We start from the raw sequence: 26,967 nt of genomic DNA on the forward strand, positions 1-26,967 counted from the left end.
CATGGCCATGGAGCAGATCGCACTTTGCTGGCTCTGTATTTAAAGCTTCATGTGCAGCTAAAGACTGCAAAGACACACAACAACTGCAGAAAGAGAAATGGTGTAAATTTTCAATTATTTGGAGACAGATTATTTAATTTGTTAATTATTATAGTTTAGCCTTTTCTCATTTGGCTTCTTTTTATTGTTTTCAATTCCTTTAATCATAGAGAGTAGGGAAGATAAAATTTCATTTATCTTTTAGAATCTGTTATAAAAGTGTGTGTGTGATTGTATTCATACTGGAGAGTGTGCACTCACATGTGAGGGCATTACATGCATGTAGCCAGTGTGTTAGTGGAGGAGACTGGTGTGCTTTCTCAGTAAGAATGCAGATTTCCCACAGGAAGCCTTCTGCAGCGTGCGACTGCAGCTAAGTCTCCGTGGTTTTTTTTAACTTTCATTGACAGAGGGTATCAAATGCCTGCATGACTGGCTCATAGGATTTTGAACACAATTTATTATACAAAACACTGTAAATTTTAATGTTCTTTTGAAGTCTAAACATGTATCTTATTTTCGAGTTTGTGACTTGTTTCTTCTTAATATGTGTAAAAGTAGAAAAGACCTATTTCTCAGTATCATACTGGCTTTTAAAAAGCCACTCACTAGAAAACAAAACCCTAAAACCTCATCTTTAAAGCATGTGCCTTCTTAAGGGTAAAGGCACGGTGCTACTTTGAGAGGCTGTTTGAAGGGACCCTGTTGTGAACACCTTTGTCAATCAGAGAGCCAAGAATTGAGTCACACATACTTAGAACCTCTTCCTGCACTGGGACTCACTGGTGTTTTGTCCCAGTCTTATGTGAATGTGCTTTCTATCTCGGTTTTCTTACTGAGATATGTAAGAAATATGGCAAATAATACATATCCTGTCATTATAGTGCTATGATTTCATAATTATTTTCATTATTCTACTGACGTGATTCATAACCACAATATTATCTTTTCTATGAATCCAGATTTGTACATATTGGCCTTGATTTAAATGCTTAAGTTGTGTGTTTCCTTATATTTGAGGGAAAGTCTAAGATATTACTGTCTTCTGTTATAACTGCACAACCTTTGTAAAATCACTTAATCATTTCCCAGGAATAAAGAACTGCACATTTAGCAGTGCAGTTTATGCCGTTGTCCCATTAGGAGCTAACTGGGAGGAGTGAGGCCTTGGTGACATCAGTTGGAAGGCCTGTACATTATTCATTCAGCATCTGCTGTTGGCTCTTTTCTTTCCCTCTGGAGGAATAAATTACAACTTATCAGCACAATTTTATGCTTTGTATTTAAGCAATTAAAAGTCATTTATTGTATTATTAATATTATTTTGTTTCTGCTTATTTGGCAGCACCAGAGGTTATCAATGCCCATGAGTACAGCCAGCAGTGCGACATTTGGAGCATAGGTGTCATAATGTACCTTCTGTAAGTAGCCTGCCGTTTGTCCAGTATAAATAAAAGGGAAGTCTCTGACCATAGATTGACATAGATTTTATTTTGTTTATTTTTTAATTGTTTTTATTGAGTTATATATTTTTTTCCACTCCCCTCCCTTCCTCTCCCCTCCCCTTCCTTTCTACCCTCTCCCATGGTCTCCACGCTCCCAATTTACTCAGGAGATTTTGTCTTTTTCTACTTCCCATGTCGGTCTCTCTTAGGGTCCTCTTTGTTGTGATTTTAAATGAAAACTAAACAATATATTTTTAAAGGTGTCATGTGAAATCCAATCTGGCTGCTGCCCTGGGCACTCTCTCACTAGCTTTAAGGATGACCTCCTAAATATTTATTTAGTGCTGTAATTCATGACATTCAGTTTTGCTTTGCACTGATCTACAAACGCAAGAGTGTCCCACATATCCGAGTGAAAATCTGTCCTTCCTGATCCCTTGCCCTGGTAGCCATCAGGAGTGGGGAAGTAGCCATCGAGCCCTAGAGCTACCCACATGCACAGGCACAGTGGGGCGTGGGCACAGTTAGGTGGCGGTTGCTCCAGGATTTAGGGAGTGTTTTGTATTTCCTACTTCTCTGAATAACCAGGAAAGCCTTGGTAACTCTTACTCTTCCTTCCCTCTTGCTCTCATGATTCGGTCACATCCTAAGTCCCACAGAGTTTGCCTGTGAGAACCGACTCCTCTCTCTTCGGCTTTATCATGTTGGGATCTTTCTGGCTGCCTCTCCTGCTTCTGCTCACCTTCCGCTTCACCTGCTGTTTGCGCTGCTGGCACCATTGTTGTCCGCAGCATACTCTTTCTGGACTAAAGCTCTCTGGTTGATAATTATCAGATCATCTGGCATGGTGTGTCTGAGCAGATCGCTCACAACCTCACTCTAGCTCGCATTCCCAGGCTTGGCCTGCATGTGTGTTTTCACGTGCCTGCCTTTCTCTGTGATGACTCCAGGCCACTCAATTCCTCACGTTCTGCATTGCATGTTGTCTGTATGTATTGTGTGCAAGCACAAATGTGTGTGTCATGAGTGCATACTCTCTCTGTGAACTTTTCTCCTAGGTTGACCAAACACTAGAGCTTTCTATTTAGATATATATATTTACTATGTATAAACTTTTTCTGAAGTTCACAGAGGATTTAAGGCATCATTTTTTAAAAATCATACAAAATAATAACCCTCAAATTCAAACCGTATGACTGGGACGTTAGTTCAGTTGATAAAGTGCCTGCCTAGCACATGGGACTCCCTGGTTTGATCCCCGGCATTGCATATACCAGGTGTGGTGGTCCATGCCTGCAGTTTCAGCACTAGGGAAACAGAGGCAGGGGGATCAGAACTTAGTTTCCCTTGGCTATATAGTCTGCTCCAGGCTACACGAGACTGTCTCAATATAACAATAACAATACTAATATAGAAACATAAGCAGTAAGTTTTGTTTGCAATGTGTACCTTTGATAGCACTCATTGTGATAAATGAGCAATACACTTTTTTTTTGTTTGTTTGTTTTGAGACAAGGTTTCTTTGTGTAATAGCCCTGGCTGTTCTAGAACTCAATCTGTAGACCAGACTGGCCTCAAACTCAAAGAACTGCTTGCCTCTGCCTCCCAAGTACTGGGATTAAAGGTGTACATCACCACCACCCAGTGAATAATAACATTCTAAAAAAAACAAATTACATGATAATATTACAATATTCTATTTATCATATCTACTTTCCTTGTTTTAAGTTCTGTGAACGACAGTTCAAATTATTCGTCTTTGCATCCGTGGCATGCGATATAACAGTCAGACCATATTCAGAACTCAATACATTTGTTAAATTAAATTAAGTGAATTTTCTAAGAGGTGTTCTGTTAGTGACCATTGTTCCCTCTTTAGTGAATCTGAAGGCTTTAGCGTTGCCGCAACATTAGTTTTATGGTCATGTTGGAGATTTTGCTCTTCCATATCATGTCTAAATACTAACATCACTGTAGTTACATTTTCACAGTTGTGTGAAGTGGAAGACACAGGCAGTAGAAGCCAGATGATGTGATTGCGGCTGAAACTGGGCTGGTTCACATGCATCATTGCTTAGACAGCATGAAGTATGAACGGATTCATAAAGCTTGTGCCGATTAGAACCGTGGGGCAAAAATCCTGAGTCTAGTCTTTAATTAACATGCAACTATTTAAATAAGTCTTTCATTCTCTTAAGACTGCCTATAAAAGTCCATATTAATCTGCATAATGAATCATCACACAATCCATATGGTGTTTTCCACTTTTTGAATTTGCTGTTAAGGAAAGCAAGTGTGTTACCTACCTTTCATTTTCCCCTTTTCCTTAAATATCTAATTGGAATGTTACTACTCCAGAGTGTGGTACACATCAGTGGAATGGCGTCGTCCTTCCTTCACAGAGGATTCTCCCGTAGCTCACCAGGGCCCACTCATTAGTCTGTCTGAGCCCTGTGGCAGCTATAGACCATTCCCTTCTCCATGAGGGTTACTTCCTTGTTTATCAGTTAACCCAGATTCATTTCTACTTAATTGGACAATGATAGCATACGCTCTGAAGGTGAAATTAACATAAATAAATACTCTTTATGGCTCCTCTCCTCTGTTGTCCTGATTCTTATTAATGCAACAGAAAATAATAGGCAGCTTTAAGAGGCATTTTTCATGTCTTAGATTCTCTTTTCTGGACGCGCTAGGAAATTGCTGTCATAAAGTTCCATATGCTGCTGATTGACCAACCATTAGATACATTTTTGCGTAAATAAAATTGCAAAGGACAGAAAAAAAGTGGAAAATTTAAAATCTAGCCCTTAAGCTATAGTTGCTTACAGAGGCTGCTGAGAGACTGGGGACCATGCATAACTCTGCTTGATAACAGGCTCAATGAGCTGGGCCTTAGCTGGCCTGCACTGCTTATAACAGATAGCAAATGTCCACACAACCATTTTTCTGGTTATTTTCTTTTTGTGTTCTCTGGCTTTTAAAATTCCATTTTAAAACTAAGCAGTAGTAAACCAAGTAAGAAGAAAAGTGTCAGAATGAGCTTGAAAAATAAAAAGTATTAAAGCAGGAGTTTGTACAGCAGCGTGACAACTACTGATCCCCTAACAAGAAATTCCTGCAGGAGAAGCTCTCTGCTCCGGACTGTGTCCTTGACTGCTGACAAAGTTTCTTCATCCTCATCGTCATTGTCATAAAATACCAAATTTTAGCTTGATCAGAAAATGTTCACAATTGATCTTTAAAATAAAACTTAGAAAATATAACTGAAGAAAGTCAGTAAAAATACAAAATGTAAAAGACTTAGACTTTATTATACTGAGAATAGACTGTACCTTGGCAAGCATAGTGGAGTAATGCCATTCTATTTTTAGTAAAGGGGGAAGGTCTGTGCCTGAGAGTTGAGGCATTGCTGTGCCAAGATACCTTCTGCCTGGGTATCCCTGGACTTACCTGCTGGCTGTCTTTAGGGCTGTCCTTAGATGTTGGGATTGTTGTTGATGGTTAGGTTAACATTTACTGAGAATGTACCCTGAACTCAACTCTGAAGAATACTGTTAGAGCTCTGGCCAAGATCTGGACTCAGTTTGGTTGGTTTGCCCCAAGCTTGGCTAAAAAGAAACCAATAAAATAGTCCCTGTGCTACAGATGCAGGCAGTCCCATGTTTGCTCTACCCACAGTGCTTGGGCTGTGCTGGTGTTGGCTTGGTGTTTACCCAGCATCTGCCCTTTCTCACTGATGGCTTTCGTCCTTGCCTTCTTTTGAATACTATTGACACAATTGTGCCTGTTTCAATACCTTTTGTCTGAGACTCAGAACCTAGAGAATTCCCAGGATTATTCTTTGGTTTTATTTTATTTTATTGTTACCATTACTAACATTTGATATAGTATTTCCAACAGACAAAACTGTTGCCTAGTCTATTAACTCTTACGAGTGTTGGCAGTCTCTGATAACCCTTTATGTGCTCCTGTAATCTGGTGTATAGTATGAATTTTAAGGGGCAACCTTCCTTTACGCTTGCCACTGTTACTATGCACTTAACCCTCGCACACCTTCCTGCACCCTAGTGTCTCCCCACCCACAGAAGCCTGGGGCATTTGTAGATCTGGGGTCTCAGTGCGTGCCTACTGAGATGAGACCAGCACTGAGCTGCATGACTCCATTGCTTCCACTCTCTAGTCAGAGAGGACCCTTTTCTTTCATTGGTTACTTTCCTACAAAGCATCACTGCTTCTAAGTCCTGCAGAAAGTTAATTTTTAATAATCTTACATTGAAAACATTTGAACAAATGACTGCCTTTGTTTAGACTGTGTGGAGAGCCACCGTTCTTGGCAAACTCGGAGGAAAAGCTCTTTGAATTAATAAGAAAGGGAGAGCTACAATTCGAAGATCCAGTCTGGGATTCCGTAAGTGATTCTGGTGAGCATGGATTTGTCATTATTTACTAAAGCAAACAATTAATATAAGAAAATTGACTACTAGTAAAAGTTTTGTAAATTCCTGGTTAATCATAAAAATCTACTTTAGATTCAATGATATTTGCTTGTAGAAATAGTGATATCTTCACTGAGATTATTCATGGTCAAAACTTCCAGAAACAAAATAAAACAAAAAATACCAACTAAAAACTCAAGTGGAAACTTGCCGTTGTGCATCCGGTTTTCACTGTAAATCATTATTTCAGATCGTTCACCAACAGAAGGTGTTCATTTCTGTTTACTAGGCTTTTGTATTGAAGATACTTGGCATCCTTTGTATTATGCAATCAAAACCTAAATAAATGGGAAACGATTTATGTTTGCTTTGCTTTATTTTTGTTAGCAGTGTTGGGGGGTGTCTCTCTCTGAGCTGTCCCAATATTTTGGCTTGTCTCAAATTTGTGTACTCGAACAACCCTCCTGTCTCAGCCTCTCAAGTAGCTGGGGAGACCAGCCTGTGTCACCATGTCCAGCTGATGTGTGGCTTTAACTGAGGTTAAGAGAAGTAAGATTTTAATGGTTTTCTCCCCTTTATTTGCAGCAAAAAACGTTCTGAAACAACTTATGAAAGTAGATCCTGCTCACAGAATCACAGCCAAGGAACTTCTGGATAACCAGTGGTTGACAGTAAGTTATGACACTCCCCTTTTCTGACAGCACTCATTTGATCCAGTCTTGGAGTCTTGAAACAGTCAATTAGTTTCATACTTTGACAAGTTGAAAAGGAGTAGCGAGTCTTGACACGTTTCTGAAATGGGCAGTTCCAAATGGTTCCGACTGTCACCACAGTTGCTCGTGTGTATTTATAGACATTCAAATGAACTTTGTGTGTCCTTTGTCACAGAGGCTTCGTGTCCAGTAGAACAGAGCTGAGAAATGTCATATGAAGTTTGGTGCAGAGTGAAGCAGTCAGGACAGGTTCCAGATGTAAAGCTCTGTCCTTTGAGTAGAGAGTCTTTGGGGAACCTTGGGAAACACGTTTCCAAATGTCTTCATCACCTGGACTGAACGATTTAGTCTTTATTTGTTTGCATGTTGCTCTCCACCATTAGACTACAAACCTTGATGCAGACACTTTGGCCTCTGCATTGCTATGCCAGAACAGGACCCAGTCACAGCTGGAATTTGGGCAAGGCGCTCTTGAATCTTTAGCTGGAAACATTGCTATCCAGTTAAGTGTGTCTTTCGTCCCCAGTTTTCTGTGTTAGTCAACCTGACAGCTAATGAGATGTGAAGAAAGTGTGCAGTCTCCTCCCAAATGGAGCAGCCATGGCATTTTTCATGCCTTTCTTCTTTCCTGGTGACTTGGAACATAATGGTTGGTGATTGGGTAGCCATCCTGGACAACAAAGCAGAGCTACAGCTGGGGTTGGTGAACAACAATAAAATACCGGGTGCCAGGGCACATAGTTCACTAAGTCACCATACCCAGTCATTCTGGAACTTTTTGTTTTAGCAGAAAGTAAATTTCTTTTATCTTTATGGTACTTTGGAATATGCAAGCAAGCCTAATTCTCAATATTACAATTATCAATAAATAATTAATAATGAGTGATTTCTTTTGAGTAAACAATTCACTGTTATTAGATCAATAGAGATCGCAAGAAAAGCGTGAGATTTGATACTAGAAGTTACTAGCATTATATGAGGTCATTATTGACAGTATTCACTGAAAAGTAAATATATATTTAGATAGTCACTGTTTTAGGTACCAAGAACACAAATACAATTATACTTGAAATTAAAATTATGTGTGTACTAAATTCTTGAAGTCATTCCGGGCATTAGGTGGACAATGACTTAGAGATAGAGAATTTGGTAGCTATTGAAGCATCATTTCTGAGAGGTGATGGCAGTTTAGATATGGTAGTAACAGCAGAAACAGAGAAACACGTGAGCTACAGGATTTAGGCGTGTGAGTGATAGGGCTGTGTTGTAGTTGAGTGGAAGGGCATTTGTTCCGCTGGTTGAGTGTGGTTCCATGCACTGAGATGACAGCTACAGAGAGTAGGTTCTCCCTGTGGGGCGTGGGTGGTGCATCAGGAGCTCTGAGTTAGGTGGTGTTTAAAATATTATGTTATAGACAAGTAGCTACGGATCTGAACTGCAGTTGTAAACTGGAGAATCGTGAATACATAGATGCCGTGTAAAACCACAGGCTTAAGAGATAAATTAGGAATCAAGCAAAGACAGAAGAGGCCCCATAGCATGCTGTTAACACTGCAGCGTCTAGAAGAGTCCCACAGAAGTTTAGATGCCATAAATATGTTGTGGTAGCAGTTTTAAAATTCTCTAATTTTCTTTTTACAATTTGGAACCATTTCTTTGAATAACAATTCTTTTTCTTTAAGGCTAAAACATAGTTTTCTCTCAAGAATATGATGTATCTGCCCTCTTCTGTAACTATTTTGATCCCTTCCAGGATTCTGTGCCGTAATTATTTCTGGCCGAGCAGCTAGATCATTGTAAGAAGTACGCAGTAGATCTGTAGTACGGGAAAGTAAGTTGTAAAACAGATGGCATGCTTTAGAAAGTTGTCTCTTTTCAGCATCACACAGCATTCGGGCTTGGCCATTTAATTATTTGTTTTCTAATTAGTACAGCTTTATTTCTGGCTTTGGTCATTTTTCCAGAAGTCTCCATTTTCGAGTCTCTAACATTTGTCTCTCTGAAGCCTTTGCCAAATGGATGAAAAGTGACAGATACTGAGTACTATATTGGACTCTCCTAGTTGAGTGCATGAAGTTTAGCATGCTGGCATTTTCCAAGCTTCTGAGAGGCATGACTCGTTTCTTCCTAACACTGAAGTTTCCCTTCCTGTAATTCACGTGCTGTTTGAAATCGTCTAAAGTGAGCAAGACGGTTCCCTCGGAGCCTCACTGCTTCGTATCAGAGCCTGCTTTTCCTAATACCTTATGCTTGGTAACAGCTTCTTTTTGCAGAGCTTTATTAGACAAAAAAGTGTTTGTAGTTTAGCCTATGTATTGTGCATTTTGGAGCATGGGATGTATCTTAAAAGTATCCCAAGAAAAAGAATTATTTCTTTTTCCATACATTCTATACAGTGAACAGAATTTCAAATAAACGCTCACTACCACCGTGGTTCCAAAAGCTGAATGGTAGATGTGAAAGCAGCAGCCAAGGTGACCACGGTCAGGGGCAGGGTTTGAAGAGCCCTCCTCCCACTAGGAATGCGCTGGTATTTTCTGCCTGCTCTTCTGCTTCTTCTTTCCTAGCAGCATGAGATCAGGAAATGCGTACTTCTTACTAAGCCTTTGCGTGGCCTCTCACTCTCTTCAAGTCCCTAGGTCACAGGTTAACACCAAGAATTTACATTTTTAAAACACATCTCTAAGGAATTTCCTCTGACCCTTCCATTTGAAGACAACTGGCATAAAGAGAATATATATTAGGAGAATTATCTTATGCTGTGGCTTTAAACGAGAAAGCTTCCAGTTCTGAGCATTACTAGAATTTTTCTTTCAAGAGTTTTTAATACATGCTGCTAGGTCACAGATCTACTAGCAGTGCCCCCTTTCCTAGAAACCCGGCCCAGCCCCCCGTGGTTCTCTCTCAGGCAGGATTGGTAAGAAAGGATGCTGTACTATGGGCTTTGTAGTCTCTCCCTCCTGCAGCTACAGGATAAATTTGTGGTCCTACCTAGTTCTGCCCCTGTGCTCTTGACAAGTAGGCCAGCCTAGATCACGTGGTATGGAGAAGTCAGAACCCCCCTTTGTTCTTTGGAACTGGAGGATATGTCTGTCCCTTCAGGGCCCCTGCCACACTACACATGATGTCGTGTTGTGTGGTATTTTGTGTTCTGACAAACAAAGTTGGCCTCGAGATCAGAGGGCAGAGCTAGCCACTAGTCAGCCATAGAAGCCAGGCAGTGGGAGCACATGCCTTCAATCTCAGCACTCAGGAGGTGGAGACAGGAACTGATAGAGTGGGGTGAAGACAGGATCTCAGCCATTGGGGGAGCTGGACCGAGAGAGGGAGGAGGCCTGGCGACAGCTCCTGCTTCTCTGCTCTTTCCGGTCCTTACCCCAATATCTGACTCCGGGTTTTGATTAAGATTATTTAGACTAACACTTCAGTGATGTAATGTAGCTCCTCCAGAAGAAAAGACTGTTTTCAAGGCCGTGTTGTGCTGCCTCTGGTCCTGATGCTGTGTCTTCTAATATTCTCCCACTGGACCATGGCTCTCAATGGTTGCGAGGCCCTCTCCTACAAAAGTTTATCCTCATAGGTTGTTAGGTGTCAGCTCCCACTACAAACTATCTATTGTTTCTTTACTGCTCAACACTCACCGCTTGTCAGGTCTAAGCTAGATAATGAAAATGGAGTATACAGAAAAGGTGTGGTCTCTGCCGTAAGGAACTTGCAATCTAGTCAAGCAAGCAAGCAATATATAGCATACATGGCAAGGAAGAAGACACAGGGAATTTTAAATGGTCAGAAGTAGAGGCACGGATGTTATGAAGCCAGGAAGTTCAATCTGACAGGTAGATGAGATACTGAAGGAAATGAATGGGGAAGGAAACCAGGGGAGTAAAGGAATTGAATCCCAGGTCAAAGAGTTTTACCTTCACTCTGTAGTAAACAATTCTGTGTGGGACTGATTTGCAAGATGACTGGTTTTAAGTAAGTTAATATCCATTTAAATATTGACCCCTATCTTAACAAGTATCATTTGACTTTACATTTTCAGCACTGTCAGGACACAAAGATGAATAACACAATCTCTTCCATAAGCCATTTCCCATGAGTTGAAGTACGTACTTTGCTCTGTGACCACAGTCTGCAGAGGCACTAGTGACCAAGGTTAAGGGCCAGTTCCAGGATAGTCTCTCCCGCTGTGCCAGCAGGGCCCTTGCCCATTGATTTACACATTGTTATTCAAGTTTTAGACACTAGCTTTTGACCTTTAGCCTTGATAACCACACCCATAAGAGGATGGTCATGTCATGGCACCTAACTCATTGTGGGCTACTTTTTCCTCCTATATATTTTCATCCTAAACATTTTAGAATCCCTTCTGCCATCCTACTACATGGTTTTTGTGAATTCTAAATTATTCTATCCATACATATGCATGCATATATGAATATGTTGTTCCATCTCTAATTAATGAAACTTTCAATAAAATTATGTTAGGAAGAGGTTCATAAACCAGGACACCAGATTTAGTCAGTGTTCAGTCACTGATAATTACTCACTCAAAATTGAAGGGGACCTGTGGGCCAGTCTGGTATTGTCTGTCTGTGGGTTCTCCATATCTAATAAAGACACAGGCAGATTTGTAAAGAGGAATCACATCCTGCTGCTCATCAGTCATACACAATTTGAGAATAACTGGGATAATAATTTGAGTTCATCAAAGGGAAGATAACTTTAAACCCAAAATTTTATATCCATCCAAATGATCATTGACATGAAAATAAATGTGAAAGTTTAATAAACAAGACCTCAGAGAGTCCAGCACAGAGGCCCACACTCAGCACACTTGCTGGAAGTGTTAAAGGGAGCTATATGCATGGGTATCTTTACATAACTGGAGGAAGGGTTATTGGTGTCTGAAGCAAAACAATAAACAATGCCAAAGGAGAAAAATGTTCATAATAATCCAGAATTAAAAGTTCAGATAATATGAATATCATCTCAACATTAGGAACACTGTGGAGGGAGTGTAATCATGGACTCTCAAAAAGATAGAAAAGGAGACTACATAGATAATGGGGTTTAAATACTGAAAGATTAAAAGGAGGTACACAGTGGGACAATTGAAATAACAAACTCATATGGTAGAAACATCTCCTAATTTAAAAATAATTATAAACAAATTGATTTAAATGCTCTTTTAAAGATATATCATCAAGTTGAAATTTTTTAAAATCTATTTATCAGAAACACACTTGTTTTAATCCTTTACTAAATTTTCTTTGACTATTCCATACATGTGTGTAGGTAATGCATTCTGATTTCCTGACCTTAAAATTTCAGGGGAAACCCCAACAGAGTAAACCAATATAAAACAATTGAAAAAGTGAGACTTGGTGTGGAAATGGGCCAAGGATACAAAGGCAGAGCAAAGCCTAGCAAGGAAGTCTTTTAAAGGATAACAAAATAGATAAACTGTTAAGAAATAAATTTATTCATTTATTTAACGTGTATAAGCGTTTTCCTGTGTATGTCTGTGTGCCATGTACATGTGTCCACATGGTGGCTCAAAACCTTTTGTAACTCTAGTTCCAGGGGCTCTGACGCCTTCTTCTGGTTTCCTGGGGCATCACATGCATGTGGTGCACATACATACAAGCAGGCAAGAAGTTACGTACGTAAAATAAAATAAATTTTTAATGAAAAGTGTTTTTCTTAAAGATTTGTAGTTCTCCATGTATTCTGAATACAAGCCCTTTGTCATCTATATATAAGCACACACGCGAATGCATATATGTGTGTATAATTTCCCCTTTGTCTGTTATGTATTTTTTCCACTTCCAAGTACTGTCTTTGGTGAATAGTTATAACTTTGGTAAAAATTGCATGTATCATTTTTTTGTATACTTAATAGACTTTGCGCCCTTTACAGTAACTTCCTAGCCCCCACCCCACGGCCCTGAAGACAACCTTCTGTGTTTCCCCAGAAGCTTTTCTAGTTATAACCTCACTTTTCACACATGTTGTAATATAGAAGTCAAGGTTCATGATTCCTCACGACAGGATAGCCAATGGTCTCGGCAATGTCATTTTGAATGAGAAAACATTCTAAGGTCTGATCCTTATTTTATCAAGTTAAAACAGCTAAAGAAACATTCCACTTTGAATACACACAGTATCATTAAAATCTAAACAAGACATGGAGGAACTGGCAGTCCCCTCAGGAGGACAGGGTGGAAGGAACAGAGTGGATGGATGCCATTTAGTATTGGTTTTCAGCTGGTATCGTCACACCCCAGAGCTGCACTGCATTATAACTGAGAGGATAAGTGGAAGAAATTCTTTGGCTGGATTAATGATGAAAATGCATTTTGGACAACAAGGATATAAATGCAGTTCCAGTGTACCCAAAGCTCAGGAAAAAGTATTTAGGACCACATAATAAAATAAATCACAAAATGATTTAAATGTTCTACCTTCTAAGAATTTAAATAGTTCTTTCTTCATTTTTTTTTTTTTGGAAGCAAAGACATAAAAACATCTCACTTCTGAAAGATTTCCCCGCAACTCATTAGGTTCATTTGCTTCCTGAACACCAACACAGACAATTTGAATTGTCTTTGGTACTACATAAATTATATATAGATTATATATACACATATATATATATAAAGTAATATTGAAGACGGCATGAACTATGCCTACCTTTTCTTGTGATATGGACGAAGCTGATTTAAGGGGAAAGCATGGAGAGGATTAGTACAGATCCTTGCTCAGGCAGAGTCAGGGTCCTTGAAACCTATTCCTCAAGCCATCCCTGTCCACATGTGCAGCCGGGTGTGATGCCCCAGTCTGGAGTGTGTTGGTCTGAAGGCTCAGCTCTGTAACAGTAATTCCCCGGGCTCCTACCTCCTGAGGGCTGGAGCACCAGCACTAACTCATCCACTTGCTGGCTGCTACACTTGTGAGAAATCGAGGGACCAACTGTGTTCAACAGAAGCAGCAAACTGAAGCCTACCTTAGTGGCTGCTGTTGCCATCCAGGCCATCATGGGGGTTGATTATTCAGTGCTGGTGTGGCTCTCTACAGTTTGTACATGCTTCTTCCTGCTGCTCACATTGCTAATTAGTTCTATGAAATCCATGGCATTGTGTAGTAAGAGGTCGCTTGTTTGTTCCCGGCTGCTCAGTCCCAAAGTAACCACACAGAAAGTGTATTAATTAAATCACTGCTTGGCCTATTAGCTCTAGCTTCTTACTGGCTAACTCTTACATATTAATCTAACCTATCTCCATTAATCTGTGTATTGCCATGTGGCAGTGGCTTACTGGCAAAGTTTCAGCATCTGTCACTGGTGGGGCTACATGGCTTCACTCTGACTCCGCCCTTCTTTCTCCCAGCATTCAGTTTAGTTTTCCCTGCCTAGCTCTATTCTACCCTATCATGTCAAGCCAGTGTCATTATTAACACTAACATTAATTCACAGCATACAGAGGGGAATCCCACATCAGCGTTGCCCATGGTAAATGGTTTAAATGGTGAACAAAACAGGAAAATTAACATTTTACTCTCTTTCCTCTCACACTACACAAATAGGTTCATAGTCTGTAAACTGCTCTTTCCCCCTTAAAATATATTGGAAAAATTCTCCTAAAAATGTACAATGTTGTATTTCAAACTATGGATGTTCTATAATTTTGCAAATTTCCCCTTATAAACATGAGATATGTGAATTGTTTCATATCTTTCCTGTTAAAATCAGTGGCTCAGTGAATGTTCTCATAAATATAGTTTTGTGCATTGTGTTATGTTAGCATACCTATAGAAAAAGTTCTGAATGATGGGATCACTGATCAGAGGGACTTCATGTTGCACGTTTTGATAGGTTATCAATGATTTGCCTGCTATAGGAAGAAAGTAAATACGACTCTTTGGGTCTGGAGTAGGACTCAGCAGTCAAGAGTGCTCATTCAGCACCCACATTGGGCGTCTCACAGCCCCTTGTACCCCTAGCTCCCAGAACTCCAGTGCCCTCTTCTAGACTCTGCTGGACTCTAGAAACCTACACACACACACACACACACACACACACACACACACACACCTAAAAGTAAACCTTTAAAGAAAGAAATAGAATTTGGTTACACCCTCATGAACACAGGTTATCACATTTTAATTTATTCAAACTGTTATGTAAAAATCAGTACCTCAGTTTTTGGACTGGGCTTTATTAATTTTGTAAAGTTGAGTATCCTTTTAAATACTTTTAATAAAGTGTTTCACTTTTTTGTTGAAAAATTTATTCCTAGTAACATGGAATAGTAATGGAAATGTCCTAGCTGTTTTCAGAAGTAGAAACTGCTGAGAAGCCAAAGTTCCAGAGTGTCTTCCAGCTTTGCCGATTTTATTTCCTCACATTTTACTGCAGCTTACACGTCTAGTTCATGAGAAGTCCTTGTTAAACATACACTATTTACAGAATAATGATAGGTACTCTTTGAAAGTCAGACTTCATTAGTTGAGGGAATACCACTTAGTCTCCATTTGTGGAGCTAGCCACTAAGGCAAAGAATCAAAGCCTTAGCAATGACCAAATGATCATTGCTTCTCTGTGAGCACACCCCTGCCTAGTTTTTCCATACTAAAACATATTGGCCTGTTGACTGTGCAGTGGAAATACTCTAGCCCAAAAGGTCTCTACTTGGGGCAGCCTCCAGTTATCAAATGGTCACTGCTGCCTTGGAAGTGAAGAGTTCAGTGTCTGACCTGGATTTAGCCAGCAAAGAAAATTCCTCAGCTATCACTGCCGTGCTGATGTGACGTGCAGTCTAGTGCCTGCTGTCAGTTCTAGCCCATTTTCATTTGTTTCTTCAGCAGGTTAGTTTGTTTATAGTTGGTTACGCCGAAACACCCACAGCTATAGACCATCACTTACTGGTTAGTCTACGTATCTGATGCAATTTCTCCTTCAACTGCTAACAAGTGAATGGGTTTTAGACAAAGACAGCATGGACTTCACGTCCCAGTGTCCAAGTGTCCAAGCTTGCTAGCAGAAGTGAGTACTGGAGGCAAGTGGTTAACTTTCTAAGTGGTGGAGTGTTTGTGATGATGATTCTATTTTAGAACCCTTTCCCTTCCTCACAATCTCTTTGGATTGAGAAATAGAGCAATTTCTTTGAATACAAAGGCACTCTCACCATATAGTGTTAGCCACTGAGCTCTTGGGTAGGCTTATAGGCGATCTTGGACACTTAAAAGCTCGCTAGAGATAAGGATTTAAGATAATGTAGGTCCTTACTCTACGTGATGACACAGGGATGTGAAATGACAGCACAGGGTGAAACTCTGCAAAACGATCTTAACTAATTGGGGAAAAAGAATCTATGTCCAAACATCTCTATTAAAACCCTAAATATAAAAACTTTCTGCTCATTGTAGACGTATGTAAAGGTGAAATAAATTCAGGCCAATGTACATATCATACATTACAGAATTTTAGAGCTGTGAAGACAGCGAGGTTGGTGGTGGTGTTGGTAAGCATCACCAAGATTGGTTTGTGCAGTCCGGCCTTCTTGCCCTAGCAGTGACCTTATGGAGTGAGGGTCAGTGTTGAGTCTGGCAAACTCGCCTGCTGTTTGCTGCATTTTATCTGTTTCCAGCATTGTATTCTTGTGCTTTCTATGTCACGAGACTTCTCTGGGAGTTCTCTGCAGGCATCCTTCCTCAGCAGCATTTCCATCCTTTCTGGTACTTGTCAAATTTGTGTCTTCTACTTCCTTTGGCTGCAGATGAGGGAGTGTCAGGGTCCCCATCACAAATTATTTCTTCTGTTATTCTACCTCTGTTTGATTCAAATTTTACTCTTAGTATCTACATTTTCTTTTATTTGCTACACTTTTATCTTTATTGACTAATTCCCTGGAGACAAGGAGACAGATGAATGAACTGACCAGCAGATACCTAATATCCAGGAACAAATATACTTTGAAAGAAGTGACCCAATTGATCATTGATTGTGATGGGCACCTGTTTGGTGTGGGCTGCAAAGCCAGCAGTGAGGTTTGCAATTTGTATAATGACATTTCATATACCATGGTGTGTGAAGTCTGAACTGTGCTCTTGAGAGACTGATGCTGTTAGTTAAACCATGATAACTAAATATTTGCTCATCAGGACTTTGCATAGCAAAGATTGGTATATAATAATATATAACATTATTATATTATAATAAACTGCTGTCATACTATGCAGCTCGCATGTGAGCTCCACCGTGGCTATTGTCTGTTTGGGCATGGTCATGTGCAGACGGGCTTGTCTTGCTAAGGCATCTGTGAGGTGATTTACAGGGCATCAGGCATTCCCTTTGTTCTCCCTATCAGGATAGGCTGCATGTCCTGTGATAAAGAATGACTTCCAAGTCCCACTGCTTAGGATCTTCCATTACAAATTGCTGGCAGGACTAGGAGTTGCTTTGTTCTTAGTCAGGGCTAAGAGAGGCTCCAGATCTTTGTGGGTACCTAGTTGGAGTGGGGAATGTGATGAATTATGTAGTACCTCCCAAAATGTGTCACCTAAAAGTGATATATGTATTCTGACAAAGTGACAAATCCTGTTCAGAGAGAGTAGAGGGGTGAAACCCACAGTATCCGAAGAGTTAACCTGGGGATATTTATTTGGATAGGACTGAGGTTACAGACAGTTATGTTGGCTTGTATCTTTGCTAATGAGAGAATTAAATTGAGCCCAGGATGTGCACATCCAAAGCCTAGGAGCCTGGGAGCTGTGGATCCTGACAGAGTCAGGATGACTCTAAGAAGCTGCAAGCCCTGGAGGTCAGAACTCAACCCAACGAGCGCTCCGAGGCGATCAGGATTTCAGATGGCTCCAGTCTCCCTTGGCTGCCGCCTCAGCCCAGTGTGTGCTCCAGCTCTAGGGGCACCTAATAGAGATGACTTTTAAATTGGGCCTTGAAGGTGGTGTAGGCCATGGTTGTCAGAAAGGGATGATAAATCGGGGGCAGAGGAGACATGAGCACAGCCAGTGTAGAGTACTCAGATGTCAGGAAAAAGGCAAGGGTCTGACCTCCTAGGAGGCAGAAGAGAAGAGCTTGGGACTCAGTCTCCTAATGATCTCTTGCTATTACCATTCTCTTCTTGATGCTGGTCTATTTTTAACCGTGACTATATTAAACTCAATAAATCCTCTACAGTATATTTAGATGACTGCCCTGGATGTTCCCTGTCTCATGGTTTTCTGTGCCATTACAGTGTAACACTTAAATCTACCTACTTACAGAGACTGCTTAGAATTGCTACATACCTGTGGTCTCTTTTTAACCTAAAGGTAATCCAAGCATCCCCTCCAAATGTTCTCTAACAGTTTGAATTAGAATAAAAAAGTATTAAGTCAAGCAGGCACCATATCAGCTTACATCTGTGTGTCTTGGCACATTTGATGGGGTATTTGTGAGACAGAGCTAGTGTGGAATGGCCAGTTTTGGTTTGATACAGTCGTAGCTGGAAGAGGAACAGCTCACTGAGCACGTTAGAGCCAAACGGCCACATTATACAGAAACATTCCAGGCAAGAGCTTTCAAATTGATGATCTATATTCTTAGACACAGTGCTTACCTAACTAACTGAGTGTGGATGTTTTTCTAGACATTTGGTGTTCTGTAGACTCACCTTTAGCGTTGCCCCCACTAACTTTTGGGCAGTGTCTTAGCAGTTTTTTAAGAACAGTGCTACCGGGGTCTTGGCGGCCACAGCATTGTCATGTTGTGTCCTTGGCACAATCGGGCTACATTTACTGCTTGATGGCTTGAGAGTGGTTTCCTCTAACCTCATTCACATCACAAGTGAGCCTCTGTGGAGCAGGGAGTGTGAGCAGGGAACAGACACTGAAAATTTTGCTTCTTACTTAGCTTTATAATTTTTCCATATGACTATCACTGATTTGGGGAGAACATATTTGGAAAGGTTTAAGAAATTTTCAATTATCTGAACTGTTTATAGCATAAACATTTGTTTTTAATATTAGGGCAATACAGTTTCTTCAGCGAGACCAACCAATGTATTAGAAATGATGAAAGAATGGAAAAATAACCCTGAAAGTGACGAAGACAACACGACAGCTGAGAAGACGAAGCAGCCTGCGAAAGAAAAGTTGAAAAGTGACCAAATCAGGGGAAAGGTCCTCGATGTCAATGACAGTCCATCTGCAAAGGCAGCAAAGCAGGTAGGGAGAAGCTCTGTGGCAGGCTCCGTGGCTCAGTGCTCGCTCACGGGGATCTTTGTGCAGCTCCGTCATTTCTCTGTTAGTTGCTAACAAAGACCTGCATCATTCAGCAGGTGAGGTCTTTCCGCCTTCTAAGCCATGCCATTTAGCAGCAGGACCTCATATTTAAGATCAGTGGCTGTTCGGAGTGGGGGTGTCGGCTTTTCTCTGTGAGAGAATGCATGCAGATTGAGCTTCCCTAATCTGAACACCCAGCAATTTCAGATGAAGGACACTCAGACTTTAGTAAGTGTTGTAGGCTTTGGGGCCTAAATAGCCTCTGTAATGAGTCCTCAACTCTGATGGTGCCGCACGGACACTGCCACAGCCGGCCACGCGTGAACATGACTTAATTCTGCTAGGCCTTTTCTGGTGAAGCAGATGGTATGCCAGATTTGACCCATGGCTCCAAATTAATAAGTTTTGTACTCTACCCAGCTATGGAATTTAGAATTGGCTTATGTATTATATGCAAAGGGTAGTTATTATATTATACAATTATTTGTATATTGTTTCATAAAGTCCCAAACTTCATAGGTTTGTCATGTTACCTGATTAGATCTAAATACTTTCATGTCTGTGGCAGGGTTTTGTTAACATTTGATTCTAGGTTATAGTCTATTAACTGGATATCTGTTGTTGGGGTTTTCTGCCCTGCCCAGTTTCCACAGTAGTTAAGTCCCAAAGAAGTCATACAGAGGTCTACATTAATCACAAACTGATTGGCCCATTAGCTCAGGCTTCTTATTAACTCTTATAACTTATATTAACCCATTATTCTTATCTATGTTAGCCACAATGCTCGGTACCTTTTTCAGTGAGGCAGTCACATCTTCCTTTTTCTGTGTCTGGGCAGGACTGCGGAGGAATGGGCTTCCTCCTTTCCAGATGTCTCCTCTACTTCCTGTCTGGTTGTCCCGCTTATACTTCCTGCCTGGCTACTGACCAATCAGCATTTATTTAAAGCATAATTGACAGAATACAGAATTGTCCCACACCAAATATCCAGATGGTTTGCCCAGAGAACCCCTTCCCTATTTTTTATATTTGTCAATATGGTTTTTTTTTCTGTTTGGGTTTTCTCTCCTCTGTCTGTGTCCTAGCTCTTATTTAAACTCTGCATCCTGTGCTCTGGGTAGTCCAGATTTCTTCACTTGTTGTTGCTTTCCAGTTTCCTGTAGCCAACAGATAGGCAGAGCACAAGGGGACTGTCCAGGTGGGCTCTGACCCATGCCCGGGAATGTGCGGTACTGCTGGACCCACTCCAGGCCAAGATTTCTGCCAGAACCTTTCAGAAGGGGCCTGGGAGAGTGACTGCCTGGCTGGGGAATTCTGTGTCTACTGCATAGTAAATGCCTGGATAAGAAGCTTAGCATTGTGACTTAGATTGTGTGAAAGAATCACACTTTTACGATAATGTAAACATAAGCTTATTGAATTCCCTTCTTGTTTCATCTGACAACAACTCCTACCTTGCTTAGCACAATGTGTATTTTATATTCTCTTTAAAAAGTTATATCCTTAAACTCATGTTTACATTTCTTTTTGTTGAACATAGTTTGAAGATTTTCTGTTTGCCAATGTAGCAGCACATGCATAGTTACACATATACACATCCATAATACAGTATTTGTGCATGTTGGTGTAATACATATATACATGCATCTATACGTACACATACAGAAATATACACACTGCACATATTTCATGGGGTGCTGGGTTATTCTGTGTTTATTAATGAATGTGATATAAAATCCACTTGTGGGTCAAGGGTACCCCATTTCCCTTTCCATTTCTCTGTCATGCTTTCTTCTCCATCCCAGTCATCCTGCAAATTGCGGGCTAATGTGACCTGTTCTGGTCTAGGTTACTTCTCCTAAAGAAAAAAGGGATTGGAATATGAGTTTTGTCACCTGTTACTAGGACTTTAGTCACAAACCTGAAAAGATAGCATTTCATTTCAGCAAGAACAGCTGTGCCGCCCTCAGGGCTCCTGGCATCAGTTAACAAGGGCTGGGCCATGGCAGCGCTGGAGTGGGAGCTTACGGGTGCTGACAGTGGGGGTTTGTCATTACTCCAGGTAATGATGTAACCCAGGCAAAGCTGGGGTGGGTCCTAGAGGAGGTGGACATTCTTCCAGCCTTGCTTCCCTAGAAGGCAGGCCTCTAGCACAGCCTCTCTCTGTACTCCAAGTCTGCCCAGTGTCAGGAGAGCCCTCCCAGTAAATTCTCTGAGCATAGTGTCATCTGGCCACAAAGACCACTCCAGATACTTCCCTGCGTGGGTCCAGGCCAAAACTGTTTAATTAATAACCAGAAACTGGGAATTTAAACAGTTACTTCTGAGGCTGCAAAGAGAGGAGCTATGAATTACAGTTCTACTACACCCGAGAGTTTAAACAGTGTTCTTCACTGTAGGCGGAGATCCAAATAATCACACAGACACTGTACTCATTACAACTGTTCAGCCAATGACTCAGGCATATTTCTAGCTAGCTCTTGAATCTTGAATCAACTCATTTCTATTAGTCTGTGTATTGCCAGAAGGCTGTGGCTTACCGGGCAAAGTTCCAGCATCTGTCTCCTTCAGAAACTACATGGCATCTCTCTGAATCTGCCTACCCTCTCTATATATCTGTTCAGATTTTCCACTTGGCTTTATTCTGCCCTGCCATATGCTGAAGCAGCATTATTCATGAACCAATGAAACAACACAGATACAGGAGGACATGCCACACCACTCCATGACTCCAAAGCCACCCTAAGACTCACCAAGGGAGTAACAAGACTACCACAATGGCCAGACGTGCATCTTGTGCCTAGTCTGATTAGCAGCAGCTGCCCACCCAGCAGCTCAGCCTGACTGTAGAACACAACCAATTCAATTGTCTTGTCAGAAAGCAGAATAAAGCCAGTACAAAGGTACAATGTAGCCATCTAAAGATCTTGAAAGCAAACTCTGTTGATCAGTGACTTTTCCAGTGAGGGTGGCCACCATCATAATATAAACTGTGAAGTTTCCAAAGTGCCCAAAGGAGCCAAGGTAGCTGTTTCTGCAAACATGAAGGCCTAGTGATAGAACTTGGGATACAGAGACAGTAGGTTACCAGTCAGTGGTGGCACACATCTTTAATCCCAGCACTTGAGTGGCAGAAGCAGTCAGATCTCTAAGTTCAAGGCCAGCCTGGTCTACAGAATTATTTTCAAGACAGCCAGTGCTACGTAGAGAAACATTGTTTCAAAACACAAAACAGCAGCAGCAGCAGCAACAACAACAACAACAACAAAACAAAGACAGCATATCATCACAACCTCCAATAAAACCACAACAAAGGACACAAAGGAAATGGAGAACTATGCCATATCAGAAAAGTGAATTTATAATACCACTTAAGAATTCACTGAACCCAAGAATACATAGATGAAAAATTAAATGAAATTTGAAAATAGTGCACAAACAAAACAAACATTTTGCAAAAGCAATCAAGAAAGAAAAGAAGGAACAACAGGGAATGAGTGGGAGAGAGGCAGAGAGAAAATCTAAACAATAGAGTAAGAATATAATGGGTCAAGTAAAATGCAATAGAAGCTTTAGCAGCTCAAAATGAGTAACAGTGAGATTGAAGACAAAACATTTGAAATTGGTCAGTCTAATATCAGAGGTAGAGATTTTGAGAGATAGATGGATGGATGGATGGATGGATAGATGAGTATGGAGGAAGTTTTCGGAAATGTGGACTACCATCAAGAGACCTAATCTATCTGTAATAAAAATTAAAGAAGATGAAGATAGAGAAATAGAGCAAAATTCTTATTTAAAGAAATATAGGGTGAGGACCAGTGTGATGGTTGTACACCTTTAATCTCAGCACTCAGGAAGCACAGCCAGATAGATCTCTGTGAGTTCAAGGCCAGTCTGGTCCACACATCAAGTTTTAGGCCAGCTAGGTATATATAATGTGACTCTGTCTCAAAAATATATTTAATTTTTTTAAAGTATTGAGAGGAATTTTCCATAATTTGAGGAAAAAGCCACATTCAGTCAAAGGAAGTTCACATATCTGTACTCAAATAGAATGCAAAGAGGATCTCCCTGTGTCACAGAAAAAACCACTACCAAACATCATGACAAAGAAAATGACATGACGAGCGTAGAGAAGGAGTCATGTCATACAATTATAGAATCCTGCAGACCAGGAGAGACAGGGTGATACGGTCAAAATGCTGAAAGGGAAAACTACCAAACAAGAATGCCATGCCTGGAAAAGCTGTGCTTTAGAAGTGAGGAGGAGAGATGACTCTCCTAGGCAGATGAAAGCTGAGGGAGTTCATTAACACCATTTAAGTCATAGCTTGCAAAAATGCCAAAGAGAAGTCTTCAAATTAAAAGGACACTAATGTGTAACACAAAAATATCTGAAGATGCAAAATTCACAGGTCAAAGCAAAAATTTACATACTCCCACACCTGAAAAACCCGACCAGCCAAGCAAACCACGATTATAAAATAAACCACTTATATTCCATATGAGAATGTTAGAAGACAAAGCACAGGAAGTTACAATAACTAATAGTAGCAAAGATATGTAGATATAGACATCAGAAAATGGGAATGTGGGGGACAATAGAGTTAAAATTAGGGTAGTTTTTTCTCTGATCAATGTTAAAGTTGTTTAGAATAGCCTATTGTAACTTTATGTCATGTCGTGAGTTACTTTTTTTTTTGAGACAGGGTTTCTCTGTAGCTTTGGGAGTTACTTTTCTTGTTCCTTCCAGTAGATATCTGAAATGATAGAAGTTGATAGAGGATTATTTTGATTTCTGGCTCAGGGATGCAGTCCATGACAGCAGGGCAGGCACTTTGCTGCTGACTGGTCAGATTATGGCAACCCATAGACAGTACATGGAGCTGGACCAAAACCAGAGGGTATAAAACGTTCAAGGCCTCTTCTTCAGTAGCCTGTTTTCACCATGGGGCTTCCTAGAACAGCAACATCACCCAGAGACCAAATAAGTGTTCAAACAAAGAAGCCTGTGTGGAACATTTCAGACCCAAACTGTAGCAGATGTGTTGGTAAGCCCCATAATAACCACAGAATAAAGCCTATAATAAATACAAAATAAAATTAAGAGAGAACTAAAGTATAATGATACATAAAAATCACTTAACTGCAAAAGAAGTATCTGACAGAGGAAGAAAGGTGTGCAGAGTCTATAAAACATTGAAATTCAGCAAAAAAAAATGGCAGAAGTTTCTTCTGTCAAGTTACCTGGAATGTAAGTAATCAAGTTCTCCAAGGAAAAAGCCCAGGGCACACTGAACTAAAGCACAAAGGAATGCACACCAATACGATCCAAATATATGCAAAGCTTTCTTCACCAGTAAGGACCCACACAAATTACAACTGCAAAAATGGAAATGTTGGAAACCAAAGAATGGGAGTGGCTAGACTTCTGTCGGGGAAAACAGACTGCGAGTCAGCTGTAAAAGTGGCAAAGGTACAGGAAGCAGTAAGTCAGCCCAATACGCTGTAGTTATTGTAAGTGTACGTGCACTCAGCAAGCATGGGGCACGGTGATGTGTAAAACAAGCATCAGAAAACCAAAAGAGAGAGGCACGGTGCAGTAATGGTAGACGATGTTATAGCGCCACTTTCATTAATGAGCAGATCATCCAGAGAGAGCAGCAATCAAGAAACACCAGATTTTGAAGTCTTAAGTCTAGACCTAATGGACCTTACAGTCTTTACACAACAAATCACCAAACAACTGTAGAACACACGTTCTTCCTAACTTCACATGGAAGTGGAATACATCAGACTTTAGGAAAAATGTCTTAGCAAATCCAAAATGTCAAAATCATACTAAACATCTTGTCCGACAACAATGAAATGAGACTAGAAATCAGAAACAGCAGCAGATACTCTGGAAGGTCTTGAAATATGTAAAATTTCCACACTCTGAACAACAATGATTTATGGAAGAAATTAAGAGAGAAAATAAAATAGTTCATAGATAAATCAATTGGAAAAACAATGTATTGAAACCCACAGGATACACCAACAACAAGAGAAACAGTCAGTGTATCCAACACACCCAGAAGTGGAGATCTGAGTAAACAGCCTAACGGTGCATCTCAAGGAACTATAAAAAACAAAGAAAGGAAAGAAATAGTGGACATCAGAGTATAAATTGCAAAAGCAGTATTAGAAATCAGTGAGAGAGTTATTCTTCTGAATAGGAATGTCTCTAGCTGAAGTAAGAAAAAGAGAAGACGTGAAGTGTGAGATGAAAATGGGGATGCTCCAGTTGACACCGCAGAGACACGGGGGCTCATCCGAGACCACCGTGAACAGCTGTATACAGAAAAGTTGCAGAGAGACACGAGATGGGTAAATTCCCAGACCACACAAACTACCAAAATGAATCATTAAATATTCAGAAAGCCTGACGACAAGAACAAAATCGAATCAGTAATAAAAGTCTTCCATAAAAGAGCAAATCCCAGGATCCAGTGTCTTTGTTGCTGAATTATATCAACATGAAAGAGAAATTAATATCAGTTCTTCACAACAATTTAACAAAATGTAAGGTGAGGGAAACCTTCCAGACTTACTCTCTGAGGTCAACCTTTGCCTAATACTCAAGACAAGTGGGGTGCAGCATAGAAGGAAAGCCACAGGCCAAGGCCCCGAGGACAGAGAGTGGAAAGGCCAACTGAGTCGCAGGGAGCGAAAGCAACAGCACTTGGCAAAGATCTCCACCATATCAAGGGTTCATCCCAGTGATAGGAGAATTGTCCAACACATACAGTTCTGGGAATATGGAGCATATTCAAATAATCAATCACATAACAATCCTTTGATAGATGCAGAAAAATCATTCAGTAAACATCAACATAGTTTTGTGATTTAAAACCTCTTACTGAGTTGCATATACTAGGAGTGCATGCAGCACAACAAAGGGCATGTGTGAAACACCAAGTGAGGAAAGCCAGGCACTGTTCTAAGAACGGGAACAAGACGGGTGCCCACTTCTGCTGAAATGGCGCTGGAAGCCCGAGCCCGAGCTCCTAGGGAAAAAAAAGAAAACAAAGGGCACCCAGAACAGAAGGGAGCAAGCCCAAGTGCCGATTTGCAGATGCCATGACCTTGTTTATCGAAAATTCTAGGAAGCTCCACGCTGGGAATCAGAAGCACACAGCGAATGCCACTGGTTTGCAGGTAGGAGTCTCTCCAGCAGAAGAGAAGCCACCCCTTGAACTGGGTGATGGGAAGGTGGTGAAGAGACTTTGGGAAGGCGAACAGAGAGCAGAAAAGCCTGGCCCAGAGCCAGCAGTGTGATAGGCGTGGGGACAGAGGTAAAAGAAATAAAAGAGAGAAACTCATAAGATACAGCTAGCACTGACTGGCCTCTTCACTATGTGGAAACGAAGGCTTAAAGGCTAGAGATGGCACAGTGGTTAGGTGTACTTGCTGCTCTTGCCAAGGAGCCAGGTTTTCTAGCACCACGTGGTACTTCACAGCTGCCTGTCACTCAGGTTCCTGGAGATCTAACATATTCATCTGGTTTGCAGGCATCAGGCACACACATAGAACACATAAAGACATGCAGGCAAAAGACATATACATAAGATACATCTAAAAAACAAAACAAAACAAAAACAAAACGCAGAAATGCAGGCTAATCATTGGTGTGGGTTGTAGCGGCATGCCCCAAAACAAAGAAGGAAAAGACAAGTGGAACTGAGCCCATATACACAGCCCAAGACTCTAGAAAGGGCTCCTTGGCACAAACAGAAGTTTTATATCTCCCACAGTATATACTTGACCTCAGTGCTAGAGAGAGCCTGTGAGTTTTTGTTTCTGTTCGTTTGGTTAGTTGGTTTTTGTTTGGTGATTATTAAAACTTTTAAACCATACCTGCTTACTTAGAATATTTAAATAGTCTAAAGTTTTTCTCTTATTTCACAATTTAATTTTAATATTCTTCCATTCTTAAATTCTTTCCATTCACCCTTTAAAAACACCTTTAATTGGGTCATTCCCTCTTTTCTTTTTTTCTGT

At 40.6% G+C, this 26,967-nt stretch overlaps 1 protein-coding gene across 4 annotated transcripts in view; it reads left to right on the forward strand.

Annotated features, from left to right (window-relative positions):
• Nucleotides 1-26,967, forward strand: part of Stk33 (serine/threonine kinase 33) — a 166,210-nt gene that overhangs the window by 112,808 nt on the left and 26,435 nt on the right. For all 4 annotated transcript variants that reach the window (XM_087908577.1, XM_087908575.1, XM_087908578.1 and 1 more), the window contains 4 exons: nt 1,385-1,460; nt 5,796-5,908; nt 6,509-6,594; nt 18,667-18,864. In XM_087908577.1, coding sequence (XP_087764703.1) covers nt 1,385-1,460; nt 5,796-5,908; nt 6,509-6,594; nt 18,667-18,864 — 473 coding nt within the window. The remainder of the gene's footprint in view (nt 1-1,384; nt 1,461-5,795; nt 5,909-6,508; nt 6,595-18,666; nt 18,865-26,967) is intronic.

This window comes from Myodes glareolus, chromosome 7 (assembly GCF_982192425.1).
Source record: "Myodes glareolus chromosome 7, mMyoGla1.1, whole genome shotgun sequence".
In the NCBI taxonomy this organism is placed as follows: domain Eukaryota; kingdom Metazoa; phylum Chordata; class Mammalia; order Rodentia; family Cricetidae; genus Myodes; species Myodes glareolus.